General features: G+C 39.3%; 1 protein-coding gene across 2 annotated transcripts; it reads right to left on the bottom strand.

Annotated features, from left to right (window-relative positions):
- Positions 1-3,923: 3,923 nt before the first annotated feature.
- LOC145436085 (serine/threonine-protein kinase/endoribonuclease IRE1-like) lies at positions 3,924-24,850 on the bottom strand. Of its 2 annotated transcripts, XM_080313364.1 has the most exons (10): positions 24,523-24,850; positions 22,520-23,347; positions 21,605-21,670; positions 20,254-20,322; positions 14,066-14,911; positions 12,450-12,514; positions 11,719-11,775; positions 7,512-7,574; positions 7,363-7,443; positions 3,924-4,425 (listed from the first exon to the last, which is right to left on the bottom strand). In XM_080313364.1, the coding sequence occupies exons 1-10, from the start codon at positions 24,599-24,601 to the stop codon at positions 4,411-4,413; spliced, it is 2,169 nt and encodes a 722-aa protein (XP_080169490.1). In that variant the 5' UTR covers positions 24,602-24,850; the 3' UTR covers positions 3,924-4,410. The 2 variants fall into 2 exon arrangements, with proteins under 2 accessions (XP_080169490.1, XP_080169493.1); XM_080313367.1 differs by lacking the exon at positions 14,066-14,911.
- Between the last annotated feature and the right edge of the window lie 303 nt (positions 24,851-25,153).

Here is a 25,153-nt window from a genome sequence, read left to right as displayed (position 1 = left end):
TGAGCTTGACGCGCAATCACACAACATCACGAGCGATATACGTAGTCAGCGAATGATGCTTATTCAACCAATCAATGACATTGATATCGTTTTCTGATGTAAAAAATCGAGCGGGCGTACGGGGTCAATCTCGACTTCATATTTTTACTGTATCATTGAAACCAAATCCGTGCGATTAAGGTGCTGGCTACTGCTATATAACTTGTTGTTTATGGCATCGGTAGCGAGTATAGAAACCCGTTTTACACTCTGCTCGACATCAATGTAGCAATACTCGGACTCCGAACACATTGTCTGGTCTGGCTAAGACCGTTAAGGCGTAAGCTTATATTCCCTGGTAAGTCCTCGTCGAAATTGTTGGCAAAGCAACGGAATGTATTGATTTTATGAGAATATTATATCTTTTGATAACCGCGGTTGATACATTTAGCGACGTTTAAAATGCCAATATGTACTTCAGCAATACGACATTATGTGGCCCGAGTCTTCGCTAGGTATCGTGTACGACCACGTACATTAATATAGGCTAGGGTTACCATATTTTTGTTTCACAAATTCCGGACGCTCTTCAGCGCCCCCTAGCGGATTTCAAAACGAGGTGTGAGCGCATTGTCGATCAATATGACGTCACTCCAGCAACGCTTTGTCTATCGACTAGAGGTGGTCGCGATCCGGTTCAGGATTATGTGGTTGTGTATTGTATGTTGTAACCTGGACCGAAGCCACATATTTTCAACCTCATCCCGCTCAAATAAACACTGATCTTGGGCCCATCGTATAGGGTATTCGATGCAACTTCTGGGGGTTTACTATATGCATCTGGTCGTTAAATGATTTGAATGAATTGTGTCAATAATATTGTTTCTTCCATATATTACTGTATAATTTTATTCCTCTCTCCGCCCACATAATCAGAGTCGGCGGTAGAATAGAGCTGGTGGAGGATGATGACTTCGAAAATGCAAGGGGCGTAATTGTACATCGTTAAATCATGTTCATGTCACGCCGATAAGATTATTTATCAGCCTAATGCGGGTGTGCACTTCACCATTGAGCTATATAAACATCGCACGTCCGGTGGTTTCCAACCTTTTATGGTCGCGAATCCATTTCCAATTTGAAAATGTGCCGTGGCCCAGCTCAAAATTCGATGAACTGATTACTAATTAAAGGTCGGCATATTTGCCCAGGCTTACCAACAGCCTACTTTGGAAGCTAATTACGTTCAACATCTTCGCGAACCCAGGAATAAAGGCAAACTACCCCCAGGTTTAGAACCTTTGAATCTTTGAATATAACATCCAAACGACCTAAAACGACGACTCTATGAATACCGTTATCTTGTAATTGCGATTACAATTAGACTTCTTTTTGTAAATGAATGTTATTTTATATTTATTTTTTGATCGCAGTTTTGCGAGGGTGGTAGTCCCCATATTAAAACCAATATATATGATACTAAATCGCGCGCAGCGCGAAAAAAAATTTCATGTTGCAAAAATCTACCCAAAAATAATTTTGTTTAGGTTGATTTACAAAAAAAAAATATGAGCTTACTTCAAGCCTTCAAAATTCCGGACATTTAGGCATATTTTAGAAATTCCTCCCGGACGCAGTTTTAACAGTGAAATTCCGGACATGTCCGGGAAATTCCGGACGTATGGCAACCCTAATACAGGCTATCACTTCATTGAAAGATAGGGTTGGAATTAGCAATATGACGTCACGAGGTTCACGTTCGTGTTCACACAGAACCTTTTAAAAAGGTTCGCGTTCACACGAACCCGAACCTTTGAGAGGCTCACACCATCCCTATTAGTTACATGCTGCGTCATCTTGGTTCTCTTTTGTCATGTTATTATCGCCTATTAAAGGTGGCGAGTAACGTGGATGGTAGGTTCCACAGCTTAAACATAACACCAATTGATTCTTTTGAGATTGGATATTTTTATTACTACTGTACATTAATCATTATACTCAAATTGTTATTGATCTGTTCGAAAATTCGAAGGTAAATCTAGAGCTGATTTAATTTGACTTTGGTATTAACATGATCAATAGCCTGGTTATCAATAGTATGCCAGAATCCCGGATTAGGCTGTGCTGTTTCTATTCTTTGGTATCAGATTAATCTTTGTTCAATTCTAAAATATTCTACCCATAGCCTAATTGTGGCACGTCAAATGTATGGTAGCTGCAAACTAATAACGCGACAGATTTTACGATGCCATGATGCATTTGTGCGCTCGAATTGTGTCTATAACTAACTATCTTGACAAACTAAGCCAAGTACACCAACAATTTAATTCAAATATGACGAGGAGGAACCATGATAAACCTCCAACAATTACGTAGGAATTCTTGAGTCGGGCTCGAACCCGTAATCCATTGATGTTGCAGCTGTGGATGATACCACCGCGCATTCTCGCCACCAATAGATATGTAAGCTACAGTACATAGATATCTGGTGCAAAGCATGTTGACTTAATGCAGAATCATACTTCTATCACCCAATACAACCACATTACAACAGTTTGAAGCATGTTTCATTTTCTATCGTAAAAAGGTAAAATTCACGGAGTATACACTAGGGTTGCCATATGTCCGGAATTTCCCGGACATGTCCGGAATTTCACTGAAAAATCTGCGTCCGGGAGGAATTTCTAAAATATGCCTAAATGTCCGGAATTTTGAAGGCTGGAAGTAGTCTCGAAAGTTTTTCGTAAATCAACATAAACAATATTATTTTCAAGCAGATTTAGGAGAGAGAGAGAGAGGTATGGTATTCTTTTTCGCCTCCACCATCGAGATGCTTTGACGACGGAGGTGCGATACGGCCTTTTAAGTAAGGTCATCTAGTCTGCACCCCCATTTTTTCTCCTCCATGCTATCCGTGATTGCTGAGCGCCTAGCAGGATAGCTGCGGATACCAATTTTCGAGTCTTTGGTATGACCCGACCGGTGATCGAACCCACAACCTACCGATCAAGAAGCCGGACGCATCTCGCTCAGCTAGGCAATTTGAAATTCTTCTTCGATATTGTATGAGCGCCAGGCACCACCCTTGCCAAAATGCAATCAAAAATAAACATGAATAACCATCATTTACTGAAATAAGTCTAATCGTAATCGCAGTTATAAGCTAACGGTATGTTCCTAGAGTTGGTTAAGGCCGATTGGATGCTTCAGTCATAGATAGTGGCTCCAAATCTTGGGGTCGTTTGCCTTTATCTGGGGATCGCGATGAGGTTGGACATAATCACCTTCCTAGGCCGGGAGTAAGTTTGAGCAAGCTGAATTTTTTAGTAATCAGCTTATCAAGTTTTCGGCTGGGCCACGGAACATTTTCAAGTTAGAAATGAGGTCGCGACCATAAAAGGTTGGAAATCACCGGATGTGCAACCTGCTGGTTCATTTCATAGTAGCCTAATGGAAGAATCAAAACAGAATTCAATTAAAATATTCAACAGCCAAACGCATATAGTAATTGCCCGAGAAGCTACATCGATTACCCTATGGTGAGCTCAATTTCAGTGCATTTTTTTAGGCGGAAGGAGGCAGAAAAAAATGTTGTTTCGGACCCGATTAAAAAAACACACAATCAGATAGCCGCCCCGACCTAACAGTATAGCAGGGCTGTCAAACACAATCCCGACAGGGCAGACATGGCCCGCCAGACGATTTCATCCGGCCAATGGGGAAATCTATTGCAGACCCTAGCAAGTATCAATCACCATCATATTACAGATGGCCCAATTTATGACCCATGTTCCACCCCATTCCTGTATACAGTCATTTGGCAATGTTTTGCTAGTGTGACGTCATATTGACAGACGGTGTGTTATATCTAATTTTAAAATCCGCTAGTGGGCGCTATAAAGAGTCCGGAATCTGCTTCCCAGAAATATGGTAACCTTAGTATACACGTAACAAGACATGCCACCACTACTGATTTTCGCAAATAGAAAAAAGTGCGCTCCATTCCAGCAGTTGCTTACCGTAGATTTCAAAATTGCAAAATTAACCTATGTGAATAATAGTGAATAGCAATATCTAATGGTTCAACAAATATGGGCGATTTCAAAACGTCTTTCTTTAACTCATACTTCAAAAATGTTGATTAACCCATCACGGTATAAGTAATTCATTTGTGATCGCTTCAATACACAAGAGGTAACTCTTTATTGGCACCATGAGAACACTGTGGCGAAGCCCGAATGTAATACGTAAATTGGGATCATTAAGTTGGACATATCAATGGTTCAATGATACAATCTCTGATTTTCTGCAGATTCAATAATTTTCATTTGTATCAAATCTTTAGTAAAAATGCCACAAGCCAGTATGAAGGTTGCAGTGCTGGCGACATAATCGTGAAAACTTGTCCAGACGTTGGAGAACGGAGATGCTCTAAAAATCCATATCCTGAAAATTATGCAATTTATGTCTGAGCTGTGATAAAAGAGACACTGATTCATAGCACCGTTTAATGGATTGAGTAAAATCTATAAACACTGAATTCTTAAACCTTGTTGCTAATTTATGTGATTAGACTGAAGCGAGTGGATCTTGGACAGAGTATAGGCCTCCAACCTCTATGTAAACACTTTATAAATGGTGTTGATCAAACATTGACATTAAAAGTACATAAATATTCGCAAGAATAATTTTAGTATCCCATTCAATACTATATTCATCATGTGAATATATCAAAACCTGAAGTGTTTCAACCTAACCCTCTTTAGGATCCCATCGTCAGGAAATGAAGATTGAGGGTTTTTAGAAACTTTCATCTTACTGCATTGCATGGACCGAATTATGAATTCATAGAAACAAATACAACATGAGGCAAACCTTCAGTGCAGCTGGTGGCCAGCTTTCAGCCTGGACAAAAGCTCCTTCTGCTGACACTGTAAGTGTGGTGGATGGATTTTGATTAGGGTCGATTTGATGGCTGATAGATGGAAAAGTGAGTGGCCTCTCCCCAATATACAGCATAGTGTTTAGGAGCACGAATGGGATTCTCTGGATGCCCTAGACATCCGATAATAACCAGCCATTGTGTAGAGGCGATTGTTTGTAGGAAATGCCGAATTCGAATTTTATAGGCGATTTTAGGGAGGATTTTAGTTCGATTTGGCCAGAACTGACGTGTCATCACAAATCATATGTATGAGCTGATCTTATGTCCACGGAACCCCTGGGTCTCTCTGGAACCTCTAGAGTTACATGGAAGAACAGTTAAGAGCCAATGGATTTAAGTACCACTCTTTTTCAGAGATCGGTATCATAATTAATTTGTTCCTGTTTCCCAAAACCTAGTAATTTCTACATAAATTAAACTTTAATGATACCAGTGCAATCGGTAGCATCACGAGCTTATATTGACAGTCAATTCAGACAAACCGAATAATGACGACGAACGGTCAAGAGTCGCAGAGCACGCGTTGTGTTATCGAATTACCAACCATAAAAGTATAATTGAATGCTGAACTGTCGCGAGGGTGCCGTAGCGAACAATTATCTGCCATTGTGTGGCCATTTGTGGTATCACAAATTACATGCCGCTCAAAGTCGAGCTGTCATAATCCAACCCTAACCCAAGTTGAATGGATGGTTTTATAACCTGAGCCGACCGTAGTCCAAGTCCAAACCTTAATTCTCTCTAACATTACCCCTAACGTTCACCATAACCGCAACACAAGTAGACCTGGGCCCGACCTCATCTTTACCCTTAAATGCAACCATAGATGTGGTCATCAGTCCCAAAATGCATAGACTTCAGACTCAAGTAGATTTTGCTTACTTGCAGTGTTTATTAAAGTGTTTATGATCTTGGAAGGCTACTTCCACTTCTGCTACAAAGTTTTCAGTATCAAGGCAAAACAATGCCTGTTTTTTGTCAAGTGAGCTCACGAGTCAAATCGGGCAAGTGTCAAAGTTCGTAGAGCATGAGTGTCAAACTCAGCTTGGGTAGCGGACCGGATTCGAACATTTTGAACGCTCGTGGGCGTATAAGTCAAATGATTCCGAATAGTGTCACTTCCATGTACATATCATTGTGATTTAATGGAATGCTTTATGATCAAGCCTTTACAAAACATTGTCAAAAATGTGATGGTTGGTCGATTGAATACAGTTTATAAGCCACGAAAACTGCGGCTCTAATGATGATATAATTTGTCATATTTCTATCATCTCTTTGCTTTGTCGTAATGCGGCGTGCTGCGTATTCGGGTATCGTAACGAGAGGCATTTCGTTTTGAGGAATACTTGAGACTAAACCGTAAACATTGTCACTAAAATTTTGTTCATAATTTTGTATCACCATTCGGATTTTTCTGGAGACCGCGGAGCATTCTGGATCTGAATAAGGTATGTTCCTGTACCGGTGCGACAAGCGATATTTGAATTCGATTCCTCGTGTAACTAATATACTCTTGATGCAGGCGACCTAGCTCAGATACAACGATTTCGTATTGTTGGCATTTTCGTCTCTGTAAATGACTATTTTTCGTCCATTTTCCAGAAAACTATGGACTGGGCTCATGTAATTTGGTGTCAATGACCCCTATTTGTTCCTAATAGTGAATTTAGTGAAACTCAACACTATGGTTAAAACGTGGCTAATGGCCATGCTCGGCATTTGCTGTCCTGAGGGATTAATTATTATTTACGTGAAAGTATTTCTTACTGATATAAATGAGCCGCATAACAAAAACATCTTTCACATTACTTAGAATAGCTTCACGGTCCGGATTAATTGGTCAAGCAGGTCATATGTTTGACACCCCTGCCGTTGAGTCAAGTCTAGTCATCTCGAATTTTCAGAATTCGAGTTAATTTCAAATCACCCAATATCTCCAGGTCAAGTTGTTTGTGAGGGACTATTTACATAAATTGGTGAGAATGCTGCTCACGGAGTATAATACATGCTAAATAACTAACTAAATGGATAGCAGTTTGTACATATCGGGAGGACGTGGTTACTTTTTGGTGCCGCCAAGCGGTTCATTATGCTTTGAGAAGTGAAATTGACTTGAAAGTTTGATTACAGTAATTCTATATTCCTCAAATGACTCAAATCAAGTCATCCTCGGATAGTGACTCGAGTCAATTCAAGTCAAGTCATTCGGAAAACGTAACTCCATGCAAGTCATGACTAATCTCACCCCAACACTACCTTGGGGGAAACAACAGGGTCAGTTTTAAACGTGCAATCTTCTAAATTCGCTCATCACATTGACATGACGTCAAAATCGAGTCTCTCCAGTGTTTCTTTAGAAACAATGTTGAGCAGCGGTAGAAAATGGTTAACAACAATCAGTACCTGCCATATGTATGATGTAAATGACAACGTACCCCGTCCTGTTTCATAAGATGCACTGGCAATGAAGATGTCGATGTCTTCGCTATTTTTGCGGGATGAGAATGCTCAGCTATCTGATGACAAAAAATCTACTTTTGTACTAATTTTGATGAAAGTTCAATTTCAATGAAAACTGCAATACCGATTCAGGCTCCCCACATGCCATTGATTGTGTGCTTGGATTCCCCGCAATTGTATCCATTTCCTGTGAAGGAGAATGAAAGAATAGTTTAAAAGAAGTTGCAGTGCTAAATACTTTGACTTTGGGACACATTTCACAAATATTATAAACGATTTTTTCGCAACCAAATAGGCTGTTCCAAGTCCACAAAACTACTGCGAGTCGTGTTTCTTAAGTAGCCTACGTGTTCCAAGTCTAATATCAACTCAAATCAAGCTTACTTGTTCCTATGAGGTTTTGTAGGATATTTAACGGTTTGTGGGGTTTTAATTCGGTGAAATGTGCAGTTATTCATTAGTACAGTTAACTGGCTATTTCAAGTGGAATGGTTTCAGCTATCGATAAGTGTGTGTTTTATCGTAAATAACGAGCTGTTCCCAGCAGACTTGGACAACTAGAAAATTTTCAGCTTTTCCGAATTAGATTAGAATTAGAATTAGAGCTACACAAGTTTTTCCAAATTAGATTAGAATTAGAATTACAGCTACATTAGTTTTTCCAAAATAGATTATAATTAAATTTAGAGCTACACAGCTATTTCCAAATTAGATTAAAATTAGAATTATAGAGCTATACATTTTTTTCGAAATACTTGGACATTGAATGAAATTGTGAATGGGAAATAAATACAACAAAAACCAGTTCATATCAAATCACGGTGCATTCCCATCATCACGAGAATAGTGTACTATACCAGGGGTTAACGCAATCGCGGCTGATGATCTGATTTTGGAAGAATGCGAAATAAAGCATTTTGAAGTGCTAAAATTTATTTCAGTTTCAAAATATTGTTGTTGTTTCAAAATATGCCATTCGCCTGTGACCAACAACACTATTCCACACTCGCTGAAACGGTTTCGGCGATGGTAACAGCATCCCATCGATGGGGCGTCAGCTGTTATCAAAAAGCACATTGCCTCGACATGCAATGGCCCAGACACTGCCCAGACCGAGACGCTTAGGAAACGGCATAGGACGTCCCCACACGATCAATCTTTAGGATGAGATGGTCTTTCAGCTAGTAACATGTCTGGAGCCCCAACATCGATTCATTAGTCGTTGGGAAGCGCTGTCGGGTATCGTGCGCACGCAGCTCATAGCTCAAAATAAAATGACGTTTATGGTCATGATATTTCTTAGTGTAGGCCTATTTATTAGGGATGGCGTGAACCTCTGAAAGGTTCAGGTTCGCTTGAATGCGAACCTTTTTGAAAGGTTCCGTGTGAACGCGAACGTGAACCTCATGACGTCACATGACGTCATATTGTTAATTCTAGCCCTACATTTCAGTGAAGTGATAGCATATATCAATGTGCATTTGTACACGATACCTAGCGACGACTCGAGCCACATAATGCCATAATGCTGAAGTACGTACTGACGTTTTGAACGAGGCTAAATGTTTCAACTGGGGCAATCAAATGATTTAATAAGCTGATCCAATAAAATCAATATCTATCGTCGCATTGCCAAAAATTTCGATGATGACTTGCAAGGGAAAATAAGCTTACTCCTTAACGGTCTGCACAAGTCCGGATAATGTATTTGGTGTCTGAGTATTGCTACGTTGATATTTAGCGGAGTGTAAAACATGTCTCTATACTTACCACCGATATTACCCCATGAAAAAGTTTTACAGCAGTAGCCAACACCCCAATCGCACGAATTTGGTTTTTATGATACAAAAATAAGCATATAAAGTCAAGATTGACCCTGCACGCCAGCTAGATTTTTAACATCAGACAAGGATATCAACGTAGTGTCCTATATGGTGTCGACACAGCCAAATCTCACGCCTCAGTGAAATTGTATCACGTCATTATTTCCATTTGGCTTCAGGCAATTTAACGGTCATTTTTGACCGGCTTGCCAAGCATTAAATTTGGAAAAACGGGTATCAATCGAAAGCTGACTCTGCACTAATTACGAAAATATAAATTTTACTCCGCTCGTGGCCCTGGAACTCCCACAATCAGCCTCGAATTTTTCATTGTAATGGAGATTGGCATTGGGACGCAACAATGCTGTCTGGCGAAACGAGATAGTAGCTCAGGACGTAACAATGCTGTCTGGCGAAACGAGAGAGTAGTTCAAGAAAAAAAGAGACAGACACCATTGTTGCGTCCCAATGCCAATCTCCATAACAATGAAAAATTCGAGGCTGATTGTGGGAGTTCCAGGGCCATGAGCGGAATAAAATTTATATTTTCGTAATCAGTGCAGAGTCAGCTTTCGATTGATACCCGTTTTACCAAATTTGATGCTCGGCAAGCCGGTCAAAAATGACCGTCAAATTGCCTGCAGCCAAATGGAAATTGTGACGTGATAGAATTTCACTGAGGCGTGAGATTTGGCTGTGTCGACATCATATAAGACACTATGATATCAATTTCATTGATTGATTGAATAAGCATCATTCGAGGACTGCATGAGTAGTGTATTTTGTTCTTGATGTTGTATGATTGCGGGTTGGTGTCTTAGCAGAGAGTCACTAAATATTCACAAACGGAAAGCGGGATATTTCGAGCAAACTTTTGTAATCAACTTTTGTTGATTTTGTTTATGCTGCCACCGCCATGCATAGAGTGACCCGCAGTTAAAATGCAATCAATTTCATACAAAGATGTTATAATGAAATGAAAATTGTAATATGTGAAAAGGTTCACAGTGCAAAACCTACCAAGGTTCGTTTGTGAACGTAAACCTCTAAATTTCTGAGGTTCACAAACAGAACGCGAACGTGAACGTGAACCTCACGTTCACACCATCCCTACTATTTATACTAGTTTAATAAAATATTACTTCTTTTGTTGTAATCATGGGCTTCGCCAGTGTTAGTCAGCACGGCGGTGTACTAACATAAAGTTTTAAAAACTAGAATGTTGTTCGCAGAATACAAGCTACCATGCTCGCAGGCTATTATTCGTCGTCACAATAACTACTATATGACTACGTTGTAAGTAAGGCGATGGCGGCTTGGCACTGGTTCTCCCTGTGTCAGAGGGATATTCTTGTTAACTAGCTGCAATATGTCTCGGACAAAGAGGCATTTTCAGGAAAACAGTAAATTGGATTAGAATTAAAATTAGAGCATAGGGTCATTTCACAAATTAGATTAGAGTTAGAATTAGAGCATGGAAACATTTCACAAATTATAATAAAATTAGATCACTGGAATTTTGCTCTAGTTATATAGTTGTCCAAGTCAGATTCCCAGTCTATTCGTGAGGTCGGAGATGCATTTGGTTTATTTCGTTATGTTGTCAGCAATTGACGAATACTAGGCTTGGTCGCATTACAGTAATTGAGTTTCGCAACTACCCAAATAAGTAGGCTACTTTTGAAGGCATTGGATGTGTAAATTGGAGACTAATAATAAGAACCCGTATAAGAGTATGGAAAGCTAATTATACACTACTGGCTTCAATCACTTCTTCTACGATTGTTGCTTTTATCAGTGAACAATAACGTCAAAAGTTTGTTGATTCAGAGATGTAGGTTTTTTATTAAAATTGATGTGGTATGAAATATCACAGACTCACCTAGTGCAGTGCATAGTTAGGGTCAGTTAGGGGTAAGATGAGTTGTGTCATAAAGGTTAGAGTTAAGAATAAGGTCACGTTATATCGGGTTAGAGTACAGATTAGCTTGTGTTACGGCTGGTCTTAGCCTAGACCAGTGGTTCCCAACATGCGCGATTTTTAGAAACAAGAGGCGAAAATACCATAGTGAGCAAAACTGTTGGTACGTCCAGTGACATATATTTAATTAAGACGGCCAATAAAATGCACGCGAAGATGGCTTATTCTGCAAATGAGGCGAATACTAACTAAACAAAAATGGTCAACCCAACAGAAAGTATAGTCGCGAAAACCATTTTTCCGAGCACCACCTCGAAAAAAATCACAATTTTTATTCAATTCACAAGCGGTCAGAGTTAGGGTTAGGATTAGTAGCCTATTATAGAAGCAACTACTACTACTACTACTACTACTACTACTACCACCACCACCACCATCACCAATCACTTCATCGACCATCTTTGCTCATCATGGCATCATATGTTTGGTTGATGTTGAGCACAGGAACTCATGAAGTGAATATTAACAGAAGTGGTATGCATGAAATGTCAAAGGCAACAGGATTGAAATTATATTGAAACACCAACCTTCAAAGTTTCCAGGCATCCATCGGAATTAGATCGCTTCGAAGTTGTACCGGAGCCCTGATAACGAATTAAGTATACAAATTACGTTGAGGGGGTCACAGAAATCGCATTTGACATTGTTAATGGTTTGAAGGTGTTGAGTGATGCAAATCTTGCAGCTGATTTTCGCTAGAATACAATAACAGTCAACCCAAAAGGTAATTGGTGCCTATAAACAAAAAGGAAATAATATTGATGTGAAGTTGGCAAGGTAGCTATATCAAGTTGATAAATCACTCATTTGAAAAGTTAGTGATTATGCGGCAGTCTCAATTACAAGACAAACTCTTAGGGAGACTAAATTAACTTTAGAGAAACAAGTTATAAACTAAAATTTCGATCACGCTAAGGTTTTTGATAACGGTTTGTGACTTGTCGGATAGGAGGTTGGGCTCAGGGGTTGATAACATCCCGTTTCATAATTAGAAAAGAGTGGGTACGATCTCTGAGTGAGGAGTAAAGGATGCGTTGCAAAACACTGCTGGTTTAACACCCAAAATTCTGAGAGTCAACGAAATTAAAAGTATAGACACACAGCTAAGAAATTCAGGCTTGTTGGCCAATCCAAGTCCACAGTACCTACACAAGTCCGGTAAACTCTGAAATAAGAAGTGACAACATGTGCTATAAGAATCTCCAAGCTGTATTAATAACAAAAATTCTAAATCCAATAATTACGTTGTCATACTCACGATTCTAGCTTGTCCTGAGATACGTACCACTAGGTCAGGATCAACACAGTAACTTTCATTGGTTTCTGGAAATTTGAAAATCCAATTTCGTAGACTTATTTATACAGCAGTATGAATATTAGTAAACACGACGTTGATAGGCATGGCATAGTTCAGATATTGGAATCTTGAGACAACAATAGCTATAGACCAGTGGTTTCCAACCATTTTCGACTCATTGCTCCCTTATCAATCTCGAAACAAATTTCCGCCCCCGTATTTGCCGATCCGAAAAAGAGGACATTTAATCTCAAATTTTATTCACCTAACTCTGATCGCTGGTAAATGCACTAAACAAGACCATTTTCCCGAGATGGTAGGTGCTCGGAAAACCAGTTTCAGCGGCCACTTTCCGTTGAGTTGACCTTTTTCGCGTCATATGCACAATAAGGACTCATCACGTGCATTTTCTGACTGTGTTAATTAAATATATCTCACCGGACGGTCTAACATTTTCGCGCTCTTTGGAATTACCACCCCCTTGTTTTTAAAGATCACACACTTGGGTCGATATCACCCACGCTGGGAACCACTGAGCTATAGATAATTGGAAAAATTGGATGTTCAGAATTGTACATTGAAGGCTCAACTCGAATATTCGTTTTCCTCACTTCCTTGCATTGGAGTGGAAACATTCTGTAAAAGCGTAAAGACTGGACTTGTATTTCAAGTTGAATTTTTAATGACTTGGTTTGGAATGTAGAAAAAGTGCCATAAGGTTTGTATTTGGCCGGCACGAAAATATAACTTTTATGCAATTGGTGATGATCTATAGTGAAAAATCTAATTGATAATATATAAAAGTGGTACAATTTTGAGAGGCCTAATGAAGAATGTTCCGATTTGTACATCAAATTATCAATTCACCTATAGGCAGCGGATACCTCGTTTAATATGAGGCTGAAACTATGTTTTATATAATATTATATATTATATTATATAATATATGTCATCTGAAAGCAGCATAGTTAATTATGGCCTACATGCTGTTACCTACCTGATAACGTGCATACTCTAATTATGTTATTTGAGTAATTTCAACTGCACAGTGTTCACATACATACATCACCAGGACCGTGGCATCAGATGACGTTGTAAGAGTGTATTGCCGGATGAGTTGAACAAAAAATGTCAGGAGAAGAGCTACCGTTTATGGTCAAGGAAAACTGTTATGCCGAAATCCTGTCTATCATCTATGACAATGATGATTCCAAACTAGACAGAAAAGTATATGATGATCCTAAATTACACTGAATATCAGCAGGTAATTTTTGAAATAGTGACAGCCGAAGGAGCATTTTCATCATTTCGAAATGACTGAAAAACTTATGTGCATTCAGAACTATGGGGTACAGGCCTCGCTTATGCGTCTAATTGTGCCACACATACAAATATCATTACAAGAATATAATGTACAGCCACAGCCAAGGAGTCATGCTCATGCTCACCAATGCTCATGCTCAGTCAAAACTAGTAGGCGTACTTTACGCACCATCACTCTCATTGGAAGTGGATCCAACCCTTGTCATAAACACCACAAAATAAACAACCAGGAGTTTTATAAAGTAATGACCTACTTTTGAAAAAATCTTTGACGAGTACCTCTCTGGCAGATGGCCTCTTCTTGCGATCGTTATCAAGCATTGCCGTAAGCAATTCGATGAGTTGATGACGTTTTGCGGTGTATTGTTCATTAATTATTTTGATTTGGGTGAGGTTAGGTTCAATGCATCGTATAATATTGGCAACCCAAAGATGGTGATTCCTGCCAAATGGATGCTTTCCGTTTGAGAAAATGTAGTAGATATTAATGGCAAGCGGAAAGATGTCACAACTATAAGCGTATGTCCCATTCCCTTCGCCACCGTTATCCGTGTCCATATCATTATAGGTCTCAGGGGCCTTGAATCCGTCGGACCCAGCTGATAGGTAGGATACTTTAGTTTTAGACTCTCCATCTGTCACCATCCTGCTTAAACCCATATCAGTGAGTTTAATCGTTTTACCATCTTTTGCAATAAGAACATTCCATGGCTTTAGATCACGGTGAACTATGCGTTCTCCGTGTAGATATGCAACGGCAGTGACTAGTTGTTTGGAGAAATTGAAAGATTTATGAAAATCGAACAATTTTCCCTTGTTGTTTCTGATGTGGTCCGCCAAGTTTTCCGGGTAAAGTTCCATTGCAATATATATACACGGTACTTTCCACTCACACTTCCCAACCTCGATTATTTTTACAATGTTCTCATGACTCAATCCTGCAAGTATCTTAACTTCTCTTTCACTTTCTTTGCCCTTGTCCAGTAGTTTGATGGCCAGTTGCAAATCGTTGTTGGCGTATCTACCTTTGTATACCCGTTTAACGTTTTCTTTAATAGGTTCGAGAAGCATGGTAACTGAGTCTGAAAGCTGTATATCATCTGCAAAAGATTCATTACAGCTATATGATATTTAATCACGCAGAGAATTAATCAATATTATGACACACTTTCACGTGAGTATAGGCTAGCGCAATTTCTCAAACTTTTTCAATTCGCATATCACCAATTTGTTTGTTTTTTACTACAATGACCTTCTTTATCCGATCTGTAACATTACCAACAGTATGTCAGAGATCATGTCCAGGTTCAATTAAACGATTGACTAAAATGCCGAGAATCCAAACTGATACGCCCATTTATGATCTTACTTACAATAATTGCGTGGCTTCATCTCATGCTATTCAAAAGTAGCCTACATTCGAATTCACTAGGGCAGTGATTCTTAAAAATTTTTAGACACGCCATCCTTGGTTATACTGAAATTGTCACGCCCCTTCCGATATTCCCTCTATTTTTTCGCAAGTCTGTACAGACACACCAATTCAATGCGCGGTATTATGGTCAACAGTGCGCGACACCAGACGTGCATGTATCCCTTCAATCCACATGATTTATAGATAGAATCAAATTATACGGCATTTACATTTCGTTTTATAACACGACACCAGATAATCGCATTATGAGTGAAGAAGGAACTGCGCTCCAAACATTATGTGGTCCCATATTGAAGTTGGACCATTGAAGCCATTTTCTTCATAAAAAAAACCGCTGTAGTCGAGCTGCAGCCAAATGATGTTCAGAATATACACCATCATAACACAGATGCGACTCTGTGATGTTGCAAAGGGTTAAGAAGCAATGACGCGCGATGAGGATAAACCTCGAAATCACAGATATTGCACGTGTGGTATGTGGAATATTTTTAAAATACTTTCAGGTGCAGTTCGAATACGGTGGCAATCTGAAGAACGTGACTGCTGCCAAAAATGTGTCACTTTGTGGCATGCTATCATTTCTTGACCTCCCATCAGGATTGTCGGTAGCCTATAATGCAGGGGCGGGCAACTTCTCCAGTCGGCGGGCCGGATATAGAAAAATTAGGTGCTTGGCGGGCCGGTTTCCTGAATCGATACATTATTCGCGTATTTATCCACATATGGGCTACAAGGAATAAATCGTATTTAATGCAGGTATTTTAACGACAGCAATGACACATCAAAGCCATTTATCGTCGATAATGAGGACGGCATTGTGGATTTGAGAATAGCATTTCCATACAGGCATCCGCCATGTCTGCTTCTGTCTGTTCAATCAACACGCGGTGCAATCCTTAATTCTGATTTCAAGGCGTTCGATAAGGCCGGTACCCCGAATTTACCAATATATCAATTCATTAGGGCTGAGTAGGTGATCAGATAGCGTCGTTGTTCAACTGTGTGGACTAATTAATCTCGATATTGAATTCATGCGCCCCGCGTTCTCTACAAAATTTGAAAAGTGGCCCGCGACCCGTTTTGAGTTGGCGACCCGTGGCATGAGCGGTGTTTTGCAAAGGCCTAGAAGTGTGGCGTGCTACAAGTCGGCGGTTACGAAATCAAAAATAAGAAATATCAGCCGGATGTAAATGGCCATTGTAGTTGACAAGCACCATGATTACCACAAACGACATTAGGGTTGAGTACATCGTAAATGCCGTTAAAGCAAGTCTTCTCGCTTCGACTAAGTTACGCATAAGCTCTACTCTCTCACGCTGCATACACAAACATACAGTCACTCAAATTTGACCTAGTAAGCAAGTAGTGGGGAATCTCGGCATACTGGGACCGCGGTCCACATTATCATGTAAGAGGGAAAATTGTCTGCGGGCCGGTCAAAATCCCTTCGCGGGCCGTATGTTGCCCGCCCCTGCTATAGTGGAAAGATTTTGGAATAACCCAAACGTACCAGAAGCAAATTTCTTGTTGGTATTTCCGTACAAGGCGCATAATTTTCCTTTGCTGTTCGCACCTGTTTTTTTTTTTGTGCGTTTGTTTCATATTCATGTTGTTTCGCCTGCATTGGTCATTTTACGCCAGGCCAACATTCTTCATTATCATTCCGTATATACCGACTCGTAGCAGGGCCCCCTCAAGGCTTTTTAAGACACCGCTTACGCGGATCAGATGGCGAGGGAAATCCTAGATAGACCTCCAACCAACACTTGGGTAAGAATTCTGGAGTCGACCTCGGTAAAGTAGCCTACCACAACGCTATCCCGCCACCGTTCACATCTCTACTGTGAGGCTCAAATTGCCAAGGCCGCTATACTACATTAATTTCGAAAACCGAAAGTCACATTGAATCGCGCCTGACCCTTCTCAAGTCTGGCATTCTACAAAATGTGACCTGATTTAGTATAGTCGGAGTGGCTATACTTGGACGTTGTGAGCCACTTAGATTTAAATCCATGTTTCTTAGATTCAAAATGCATAGTATAAATGGCATATGATCTTATAAGGGAATATTTTATTTAACCATAATTGTGTGCCTTTCAATGCAACCTGCAAAGATGCTTGGCAGACAGACCCCAATAGCATCAGCTAGCAGCCACACGCATTCACTAGGTACTATTAAGTCAGATAATAATCTTTTGATCGGTGCGAGGTATCGGTATCAGTTAAAATCTATAGCATCGGCGTATGGATGGTATGACGCAACTATGGCATTTGAAATCCGTTGTTGAAACTTGGAGGTTTCAGCACAAATTAAACCCCTTCCGAGTTCAAGAATGATCATTTCTCTCAAATGGCTTCGGGCCCCCTTCAGATACTTCCAAGCCCCCATTTTTAGAACCACTGCGCCAAGGGATATGCTTGAACATGGCTAGTATTTTGAAAGTGGTTTGCTATATGTCAGGGGCAGGAAACTTCTCCAGTCGGCGGGCCGGAATCCTGAATCGATACGTTAATCGCGTATTTATCCACCTCTATAAGAAATAAATCCTGTTTGATGTAAATTTTGAGCGTGAAGCATAGGGAACCAAACACAGTAGTCAATGAATTTATTAACATAATATATACATGAATATCCGTCTTTTCAAAAAATATTTATTGACGTTCAAAATTTGTTGCTCGAACGTATCATCGGTCCCAACCCGGTGGGTCCAATGGCACACGACCCGGGGACCTATGAGACATATACTCTAAAAAACTCAGATGTGACAACTTTTCTTGCTCAGTATTATAATCTAAGCCACAACAAGCAAAAGAAGAATGTTTGGTCGCAACCGTCAAGAAATAGAATAAATATTAACTTGAATGTTGTCATAAAATCACGTTTCGATTTAGGCACGAACATATAAATTTGAGGGTACATACGTTTTGCCCCAAAATCGACAGTGTGACTTCCAAATACCTCGTTATAGCGATAAAACATCATATGCAATTATTACAAAAAGATTTTCTGTACGTAGGCATGTTTCATTTGTTTCATGATTAGTATGCTTGATTATTTCGCTTGATTTGGCTATTTTATCATCGGTCCCCACCTTACGAATTTTATGCATGAATCGAAAAAATTTTCACTCAACGAAGGTACCGAAAAAAAATAATAGGTGTCATTATACAGCCTGATACAAGCCCTACACTACGCAATGATAATGATTTCTGGTTTGTTCGTATTGGAGGTTACAAAGACAAATCTATATGTCGATCTAAATTTAGTTTACACCCCCCCCCAAAAAAAACAAAAAAACATCTGTGAGAGACCCAATAGTTCGCGCACGTCGATTTTTTTTGTTTGTGAGGAAATATTTTGCCAGCATGCAATTGTAGACAAGTCCACGGAGTGTAATCATGGAATTATCATAGAGAATTTTCAAAGTATTTTCGGTCCCAGTGATCCATCGGTACCACATCTCCCCTACTGTGGTCGATCAAAGTTACGAACAGATTTTTTGAACTCTGGCTGCATGCTTGACATACCAACCCGTAGTAAAGACTGCAAGTGAACATAAGTTATATTAGAACGCCGCTTTTTCTTGTTAATTTTGATATTTGAAAACGTTTGCTCCCGTTGTAGATACACGGGCCTTGGGCCAGGGCTTTGAAGCCGGGTCCGGAGCCCGGAGCCGTGCATTTTTACCAGAGCTGGATCCGGAGCCAGAGCTCTACATAAAATTCAGTCGGAGCCGGAGCCGGAGCTGGATCCAGTTATTTGAGAGGTAGCTCCGGCTCCGACGTATTTCATAAGATGCTATTATATATGCAACAACCATATCTACTGAGTTCACTTAATTCAACAGCAGGCCTTTGCGAAATTAAGAATCTTTTTCTCTTAGGCGCTACCTTTTCCGACTAACCATGTTCCTATGGGGATTTAACAGCAGAGCAGTGGTATGTTCAATTTTCATACATGAATGCCGAACCTCGGTATATGTATTATGCCTGTGAATATTGTTGGTATTCGGCATACCGGCAATTTCATCATCAGCACAATCTTGTTGGCCCATTGTACGGTTCGAAAATAATGATCACTATGTATTACGCGAAATGGGAGAGAGGTTAAAAACGTGATTTCATTGCACATGTCGATATGACGACCATGAGCCGAGAAGTTTTATATTATTATTGCTTGGGTTTATTGCGGGTCGACTGTATACCGCGCGCTTGGCTCAGTTTGCAAGGACATGACTATTCGGCATCTAGACATATCGATATCGAAGATTTCCGCTAATATACGACAATCATTTTGTGGCTACATTTCATCGTCGACGATCTTTCTGTGAGCGCAAGGGTAGGCTACAGAGAAAGAAATCGCGTGACAATTAAGCACGCGATACGTGTAGAAAAATTTTGCTACTTTAGTTTATTGTAATGTACGACGATTTACTAAAAATGTGACTGCTGGATCCTGTATCTGCCCATGCGTCGGAACTGTCATTTTAATCATCAACATCCCAAGTGTCGCGGCCATATTTTGGTTGGCATTGCAAGTTCACAATCTAAGCAATTCAATTTCGATAATATAATGGGAAATTAGCTTGCGGTCTACTCAAAACCTTCTCGCGGACCACATATGGCCCGCAGGCCGCGGGTTGCCCACCCCTGATATAGACAGACACCTTCGATAGTTTTCAGAGCCGTAGCCGGAGCTGGAGCCGGAACAGTGGTAATGATGCAGCTCCAGAGCTGGAGCTGGAGCTAATGTATGAGAGAAGAAAGCTCCGGAACCGGAGCTGGAGCAATGCAAATTTACAGCTGCTCCAAAGCCCTGCCTTAGGCAAGATTATCATGGAAGAGCGGAAGCTGTCCACGGGTCGCTCGAAATCCAGTTGCGGCAATAGACAGATGGTTAGCCTACTGATTTATGCATCAATAATGCGTGAGGGCGACCCCAGCTTGCAACAGACTCATGAAATCTACCGTCAAGACTTCAATGAATTAAAAATTCATGAAAAATACCTGTCTCAGTGCGTGAATTGTGAGAGTCTGATTCAGTCATAGAGACAGCCGCATGATCTCGTGATTCATCTGCAAAATTATCAATTTCATCGCAAATTTTTATTGACTTATTTTTAAATATCAATAGCAGCCTCTGGTATTTCAACGCGGTGAGCCTGGCTTCATAAAATTTACTGTCAATAATCTGTAGCAATGTTCTAAAAGGGTATTATTGAAACTAGGAAATATGTGCTAGTCCCGTACATTAGATATCTCGATTTTATATTCCCATTTCCCTAATTGAAAATCCAAGCCTAAATATCTTGACCTGCAGAGTCTTTACTAATTAAATAGCATTCTATTTACTGCTTGGTAATTTATCCCAAAATATTCATATTCAATACTTATCATATTGATGTTGTACTGTGAGCTATTGTGCTAGGTTAGGTTGCTAGTATTTGAACCTGCCTTGCAGTATGAATTTGTTCAGTACCTAACGTTAGTTGCATCTATACCAGACCTGGGCAAAGTGCGGCCCGCGAAAGATTACTTGGAATGCAAAATATAAAACTTGCCTTTTGAATGACTAAAACCATAGATATTAGTTTAGGAAATTAGTTTACTTTGAAGCCTGATCCTCACTGTACCACGATTACGCTGCATATACGTTCCTCGAATGCGTAATCCAGATTCAAAATAAAGGCCACGCGGCAAAGAATGAGCAGAAATTAAAGTTACAAGAAATCACTCTTTCCATATAGTTGAGTTCATATCTTCTTTGTTGCCATTGCAACATTACGTATTATACGGTATGTGGTTCAAATTGGTATTGTTTCCAAATCCGTAATACATAAAACGAGTCAATCAGTGCTCGTGATTACTATATGACTCATCGTATCTATCACCCATGAAGAATTAACGGGCATGTCAAAATAAGAAAGCCTAAAACTGAAATTCAAAGATGGTTTAGAGCACTAAATATTTGTATATACTGGAATCAGGGTCCCAAGTTTATTGAAAATGTTGGTTGCGCTCCGCAGCATCTATTAATAATGCAATTTAGAAATAAAATTAAAACACACTGGAGAATATAGCTAAAAATTTTCACCCGCCCACCCGACGTACTTTTTATTTCTTATTTGGCCCTCGGAGCAAAATAATTGACCATCTCTGATCTACACCCATGATAAACATGTAAAAAATGTCATTTCCGATTAAATAGGACTGCTTTCAGTTGTGAGATATGGATTAATATGATTTATTTGATAACTAGTATCTTCACTTATGCGTTCCATCCCTTATCGTCAACTTATCCTCACGAATTCGCCAAATTGTGGCGGAATTATATCTATACTAAAACTAGGTACCCTACCTATCTCAAGATTATCTTTGTCAAGTGCAGGATAACTGGTAGAGTTCCGATGAAGTCGTGATGAATCTGAAAGAAAATCTCAGTTCCATGTAAATTGAGACACAGTCAACACTTTCATTGCTTATGACGCTAATGCCTTGATAGAAGTAATGTTTTATATCAAAACACAATACTTGATTAAAAATAAAGTCAATAAATTTATTGTTGATTTGAAGTTTTGGATGCAACTTGAATCAGTAAGGGTATGGAATGGCAAATTGATTTCACAAGTTGCTTGAACTAATTAATTGAGAAATAAATACCCATTGCATTGATAGCATCAATGTATATGAGGCCATTAGCATAGTGCCTTGTATCGCCAGATTTTAGCACCTAATTGGTCATGAAGTCAATTTATTTATTACACATTTATCCAATGCGCGGTAAATACAAATAAATCATAACAAACTGCAACATTTTCAAGTACAAGTACTTCTGAAAAATAATTTATCTTTCGACGCAAAATAACTACCGTAGCCATTTCTTATGGGTGGAGCAATATCCCTTCAAGGCTGGGTTGAGAGCATCGTTGCAGTTTTTACTTGAGAAGCGATTTTTACTGGTGTGTAATATAAGAAATTGAATAGGACGAACTTCAGTAAAAAACTTGAATAATTAGTGCGCGCAGGAAAAAGCTAGTTTGCGAATATTTTTGCAATGTGCAAACCAAATCTACACACCTTTCTTCCGCTCTTCTAGTATTCGGATTTAATTCGAATGAGTCTTCAATAAATAATCAAAAAAAAAAATCATCATCGGTACCAATCAATGGGGTCATCGTAACATAAACTGACTGATACCATAGCCATAAAAGATATTTCTGCGGCTCTGTTCAGAATAATAATAATACGTGAAATTTTAGAGAAGTTCTTATACCTAAGAAAAATGCGTGCTCCAATATCTTCTTCGGTTTCAGGCGGCCTTTGGGATCATGACTTAGTAAAGTCAGTATAAGATCAAGCAGTTGTTCCCGCTTTTCAGGATATGGTTCCATCAATTCGCCAACACTTGACAGGTCGGGGGGTTTATTATTAACTATATTTGCTTGTCGCTCAAAGTCATGAAGACCATAAGGATGAACGCCCTCTGAGAAAAGCATGCTAATAACTATGCCTATGGAGAATGCATCCGATCGAAATGAGTAGGTGCTAGGATCAGCGTGAATTTCAGGAGCTTTGAATCCTTCTGTAAATGTCTTTTGTGAGCTGACAGGATCCACTGACTGTCCCTCCTGCAATTGCTTGCTCAAGCCAAAATCAGATATCCCGCATCTATCATTTGATGGGAAAACAAGAATATTTTCAAGATCAATATTTCGATGCATAATTCCCTTTTCATGTATGAATCTGACTCCTTTAACGATTTGTTTAGCATAAGAAAAGTATCTCTTGAAAATAAATGGCTCGTGTTTGTTTTCATTGATGAATTCTTGTAATGTTTTTGGACACAGCTGCATAACAATATAAATAAATTGTTGACTGCCTTTTTTGAATTTCCCGGCATCATACATCCTAATGACATTGGCATGCTCGAGATTCAGCAGATGGGTAACTTCATCCCAGTTCTTATCATTGTGATCTATGATTTTGATTGCAACATCACGCCCAGCTTTATCCAATATTTGCTTCCCTGGATAAACGCGCGCCCCCTTTTTAAGAGGCTTGGAGTAGTTAACATAGATGCTCTGAGAAATTTTCTCCCAACCTAGAAAATGAAGCACATGTTAATCATCGATCTTCTTGATCAACTGAGTTGAACTCATTTGATATGCTGGCTACTTTGTTTTTTAATTGCAGATTAACCTGCGATCGAAGAGAATATTTTTAGTGCACTGACATATTTTAAGTAAAAAGCAAGCTGGCGCCTCCGGCTCAGCTTTGCCTGAAATATCAAATGAACAATTACTTTTGAAAATAATGCTATACACACTTATTATGGAATTTTAAAACGTGCTTCATTCTCTGTGCTACATGATTGGAATATGGATTTTGTGCTAATGCAGAGACCCTGGCAACTTCAAGTATATATTCTAAATTTGCTTACATTTCCTAAGAGCAATGAATACTATTGGTCAGAACAAATAATTTTCTCAATTGTGCCCCGCCATTTGATTAATTTGTCAGCTTTCCAAAAATATTTACACATCCAATTTGGCTCGAATCTGTAGAAAAAAGCCATACAAATTTAAATTGTTTACCATTATTTAAGATCATAGTATTCAGAGTTGTCGACTTCCTTCTAGCTAAGCCTGTGCCAATATTAATGCTTTTCACACCTGCAGGTTTGTACAGAGTCTTAGTTGATAGAGGAAAAATATGACTCTAATTTAAAGAACATTTATCAACTTCAATAAAAGAGACAACAATGCTATGATGATTAGCAAATGAGACACCTGGTATATTCGAAATTGTTTGTTTTTGAGGTATTCATGGTGTTTGTCGACTACTATGGTCATTTACACCAGGCCGATATTCTTCTTATTTTCCGTAACTGCCGACTTATAGCACGGCCCACCTCTAGGCTTTTGTAAGACACCGCTGACGCGGATGAGGTGACGAGGAGGAGCCTAGGTAAACCTCCAACACTTGGGTATCGGAATTTGGAAGTCGACCTCGGTCGGACCCGAACCCGCACCCATTGGTGTTGCAGCCGCGGATGATTAGCAAATTAGCAAACACCTGGCATATTCGAAATTAAGGTTGAGACTGTTTTCGTTACAATATACATTGTCAATATTTTGTCACCAAGAGTCCTTTCTGAGCATATTGTTGATGAATCATTATTTCTTTAAAAACAAATAGATTTCTATGAAGCACTATTGATGCTTTTTACAATTGTTTTCAAGGTATTTGTATGTATAAACTCGGAATATTTGTTACCTTCTTCTATGGAAATATCCACGGAACTGTCTTCGTTAGTATTAAAAGAGCTTTTCGGTAGTTCTCCAACATAAAACATTTCTGTATCAAATCATAATAGTTAAACATTATAAATGATGATTTTGGTGCGAAATACGAATAATGTAGCAAATTTTACTTACTGCTGGATTTTGAAGCTGTCAAAAAATGAGTATTTGTTAAAAAAGCATTGTAGAATTAAAAAAAATACATGCGTTTATTACCATCCAATTAGGTAAGTAGCTCAGCCAAACACAAGTTAGACACATGTCAACTCTGATGTTGTACTGACACTATACAGAGCCATCACCAATCAAAGCCGGGTGGAAAGTATTGCATGTGTGATCAGAGGTGGTCATAGTAGTCAAGAAAGCTACTCAATTAGAAGTGGAAGTCGTACTTTAAAAAGCAGCTCAAAACTGCTTGAAGTAGAAGTAGAATTTAGGGACTTTAAATCTACTCAAGTAAGTAAGTAATTGTGAAAACGATCGTAATTCGTTCGCATGGACTGTCAGGTGTAGAGAGCCTAATTCATATTGATGCATCCAGGAGGTATTAATTTTCGACAGAATAAGCATTCGCCATGGGATGCAAACGATAGTATTGATATGGA

This window comes from Botryllus schlosseri, chromosome 3 (genome assembly GCF_051294905.1).
Source record: "Botryllus schlosseri isolate E-star chromosome 3, Bs_hap1, whole genome shotgun sequence".
Lineage (NCBI taxonomy): Eukaryota > Metazoa > Chordata > Ascidiacea > Stolidobranchia > Styelidae > Botryllus > Botryllus schlosseri.
The sequence above is the reverse complement of the archived record's forward strand: the minus strand, read 5'-3'. Positions and strand labels throughout refer to the sequence as shown.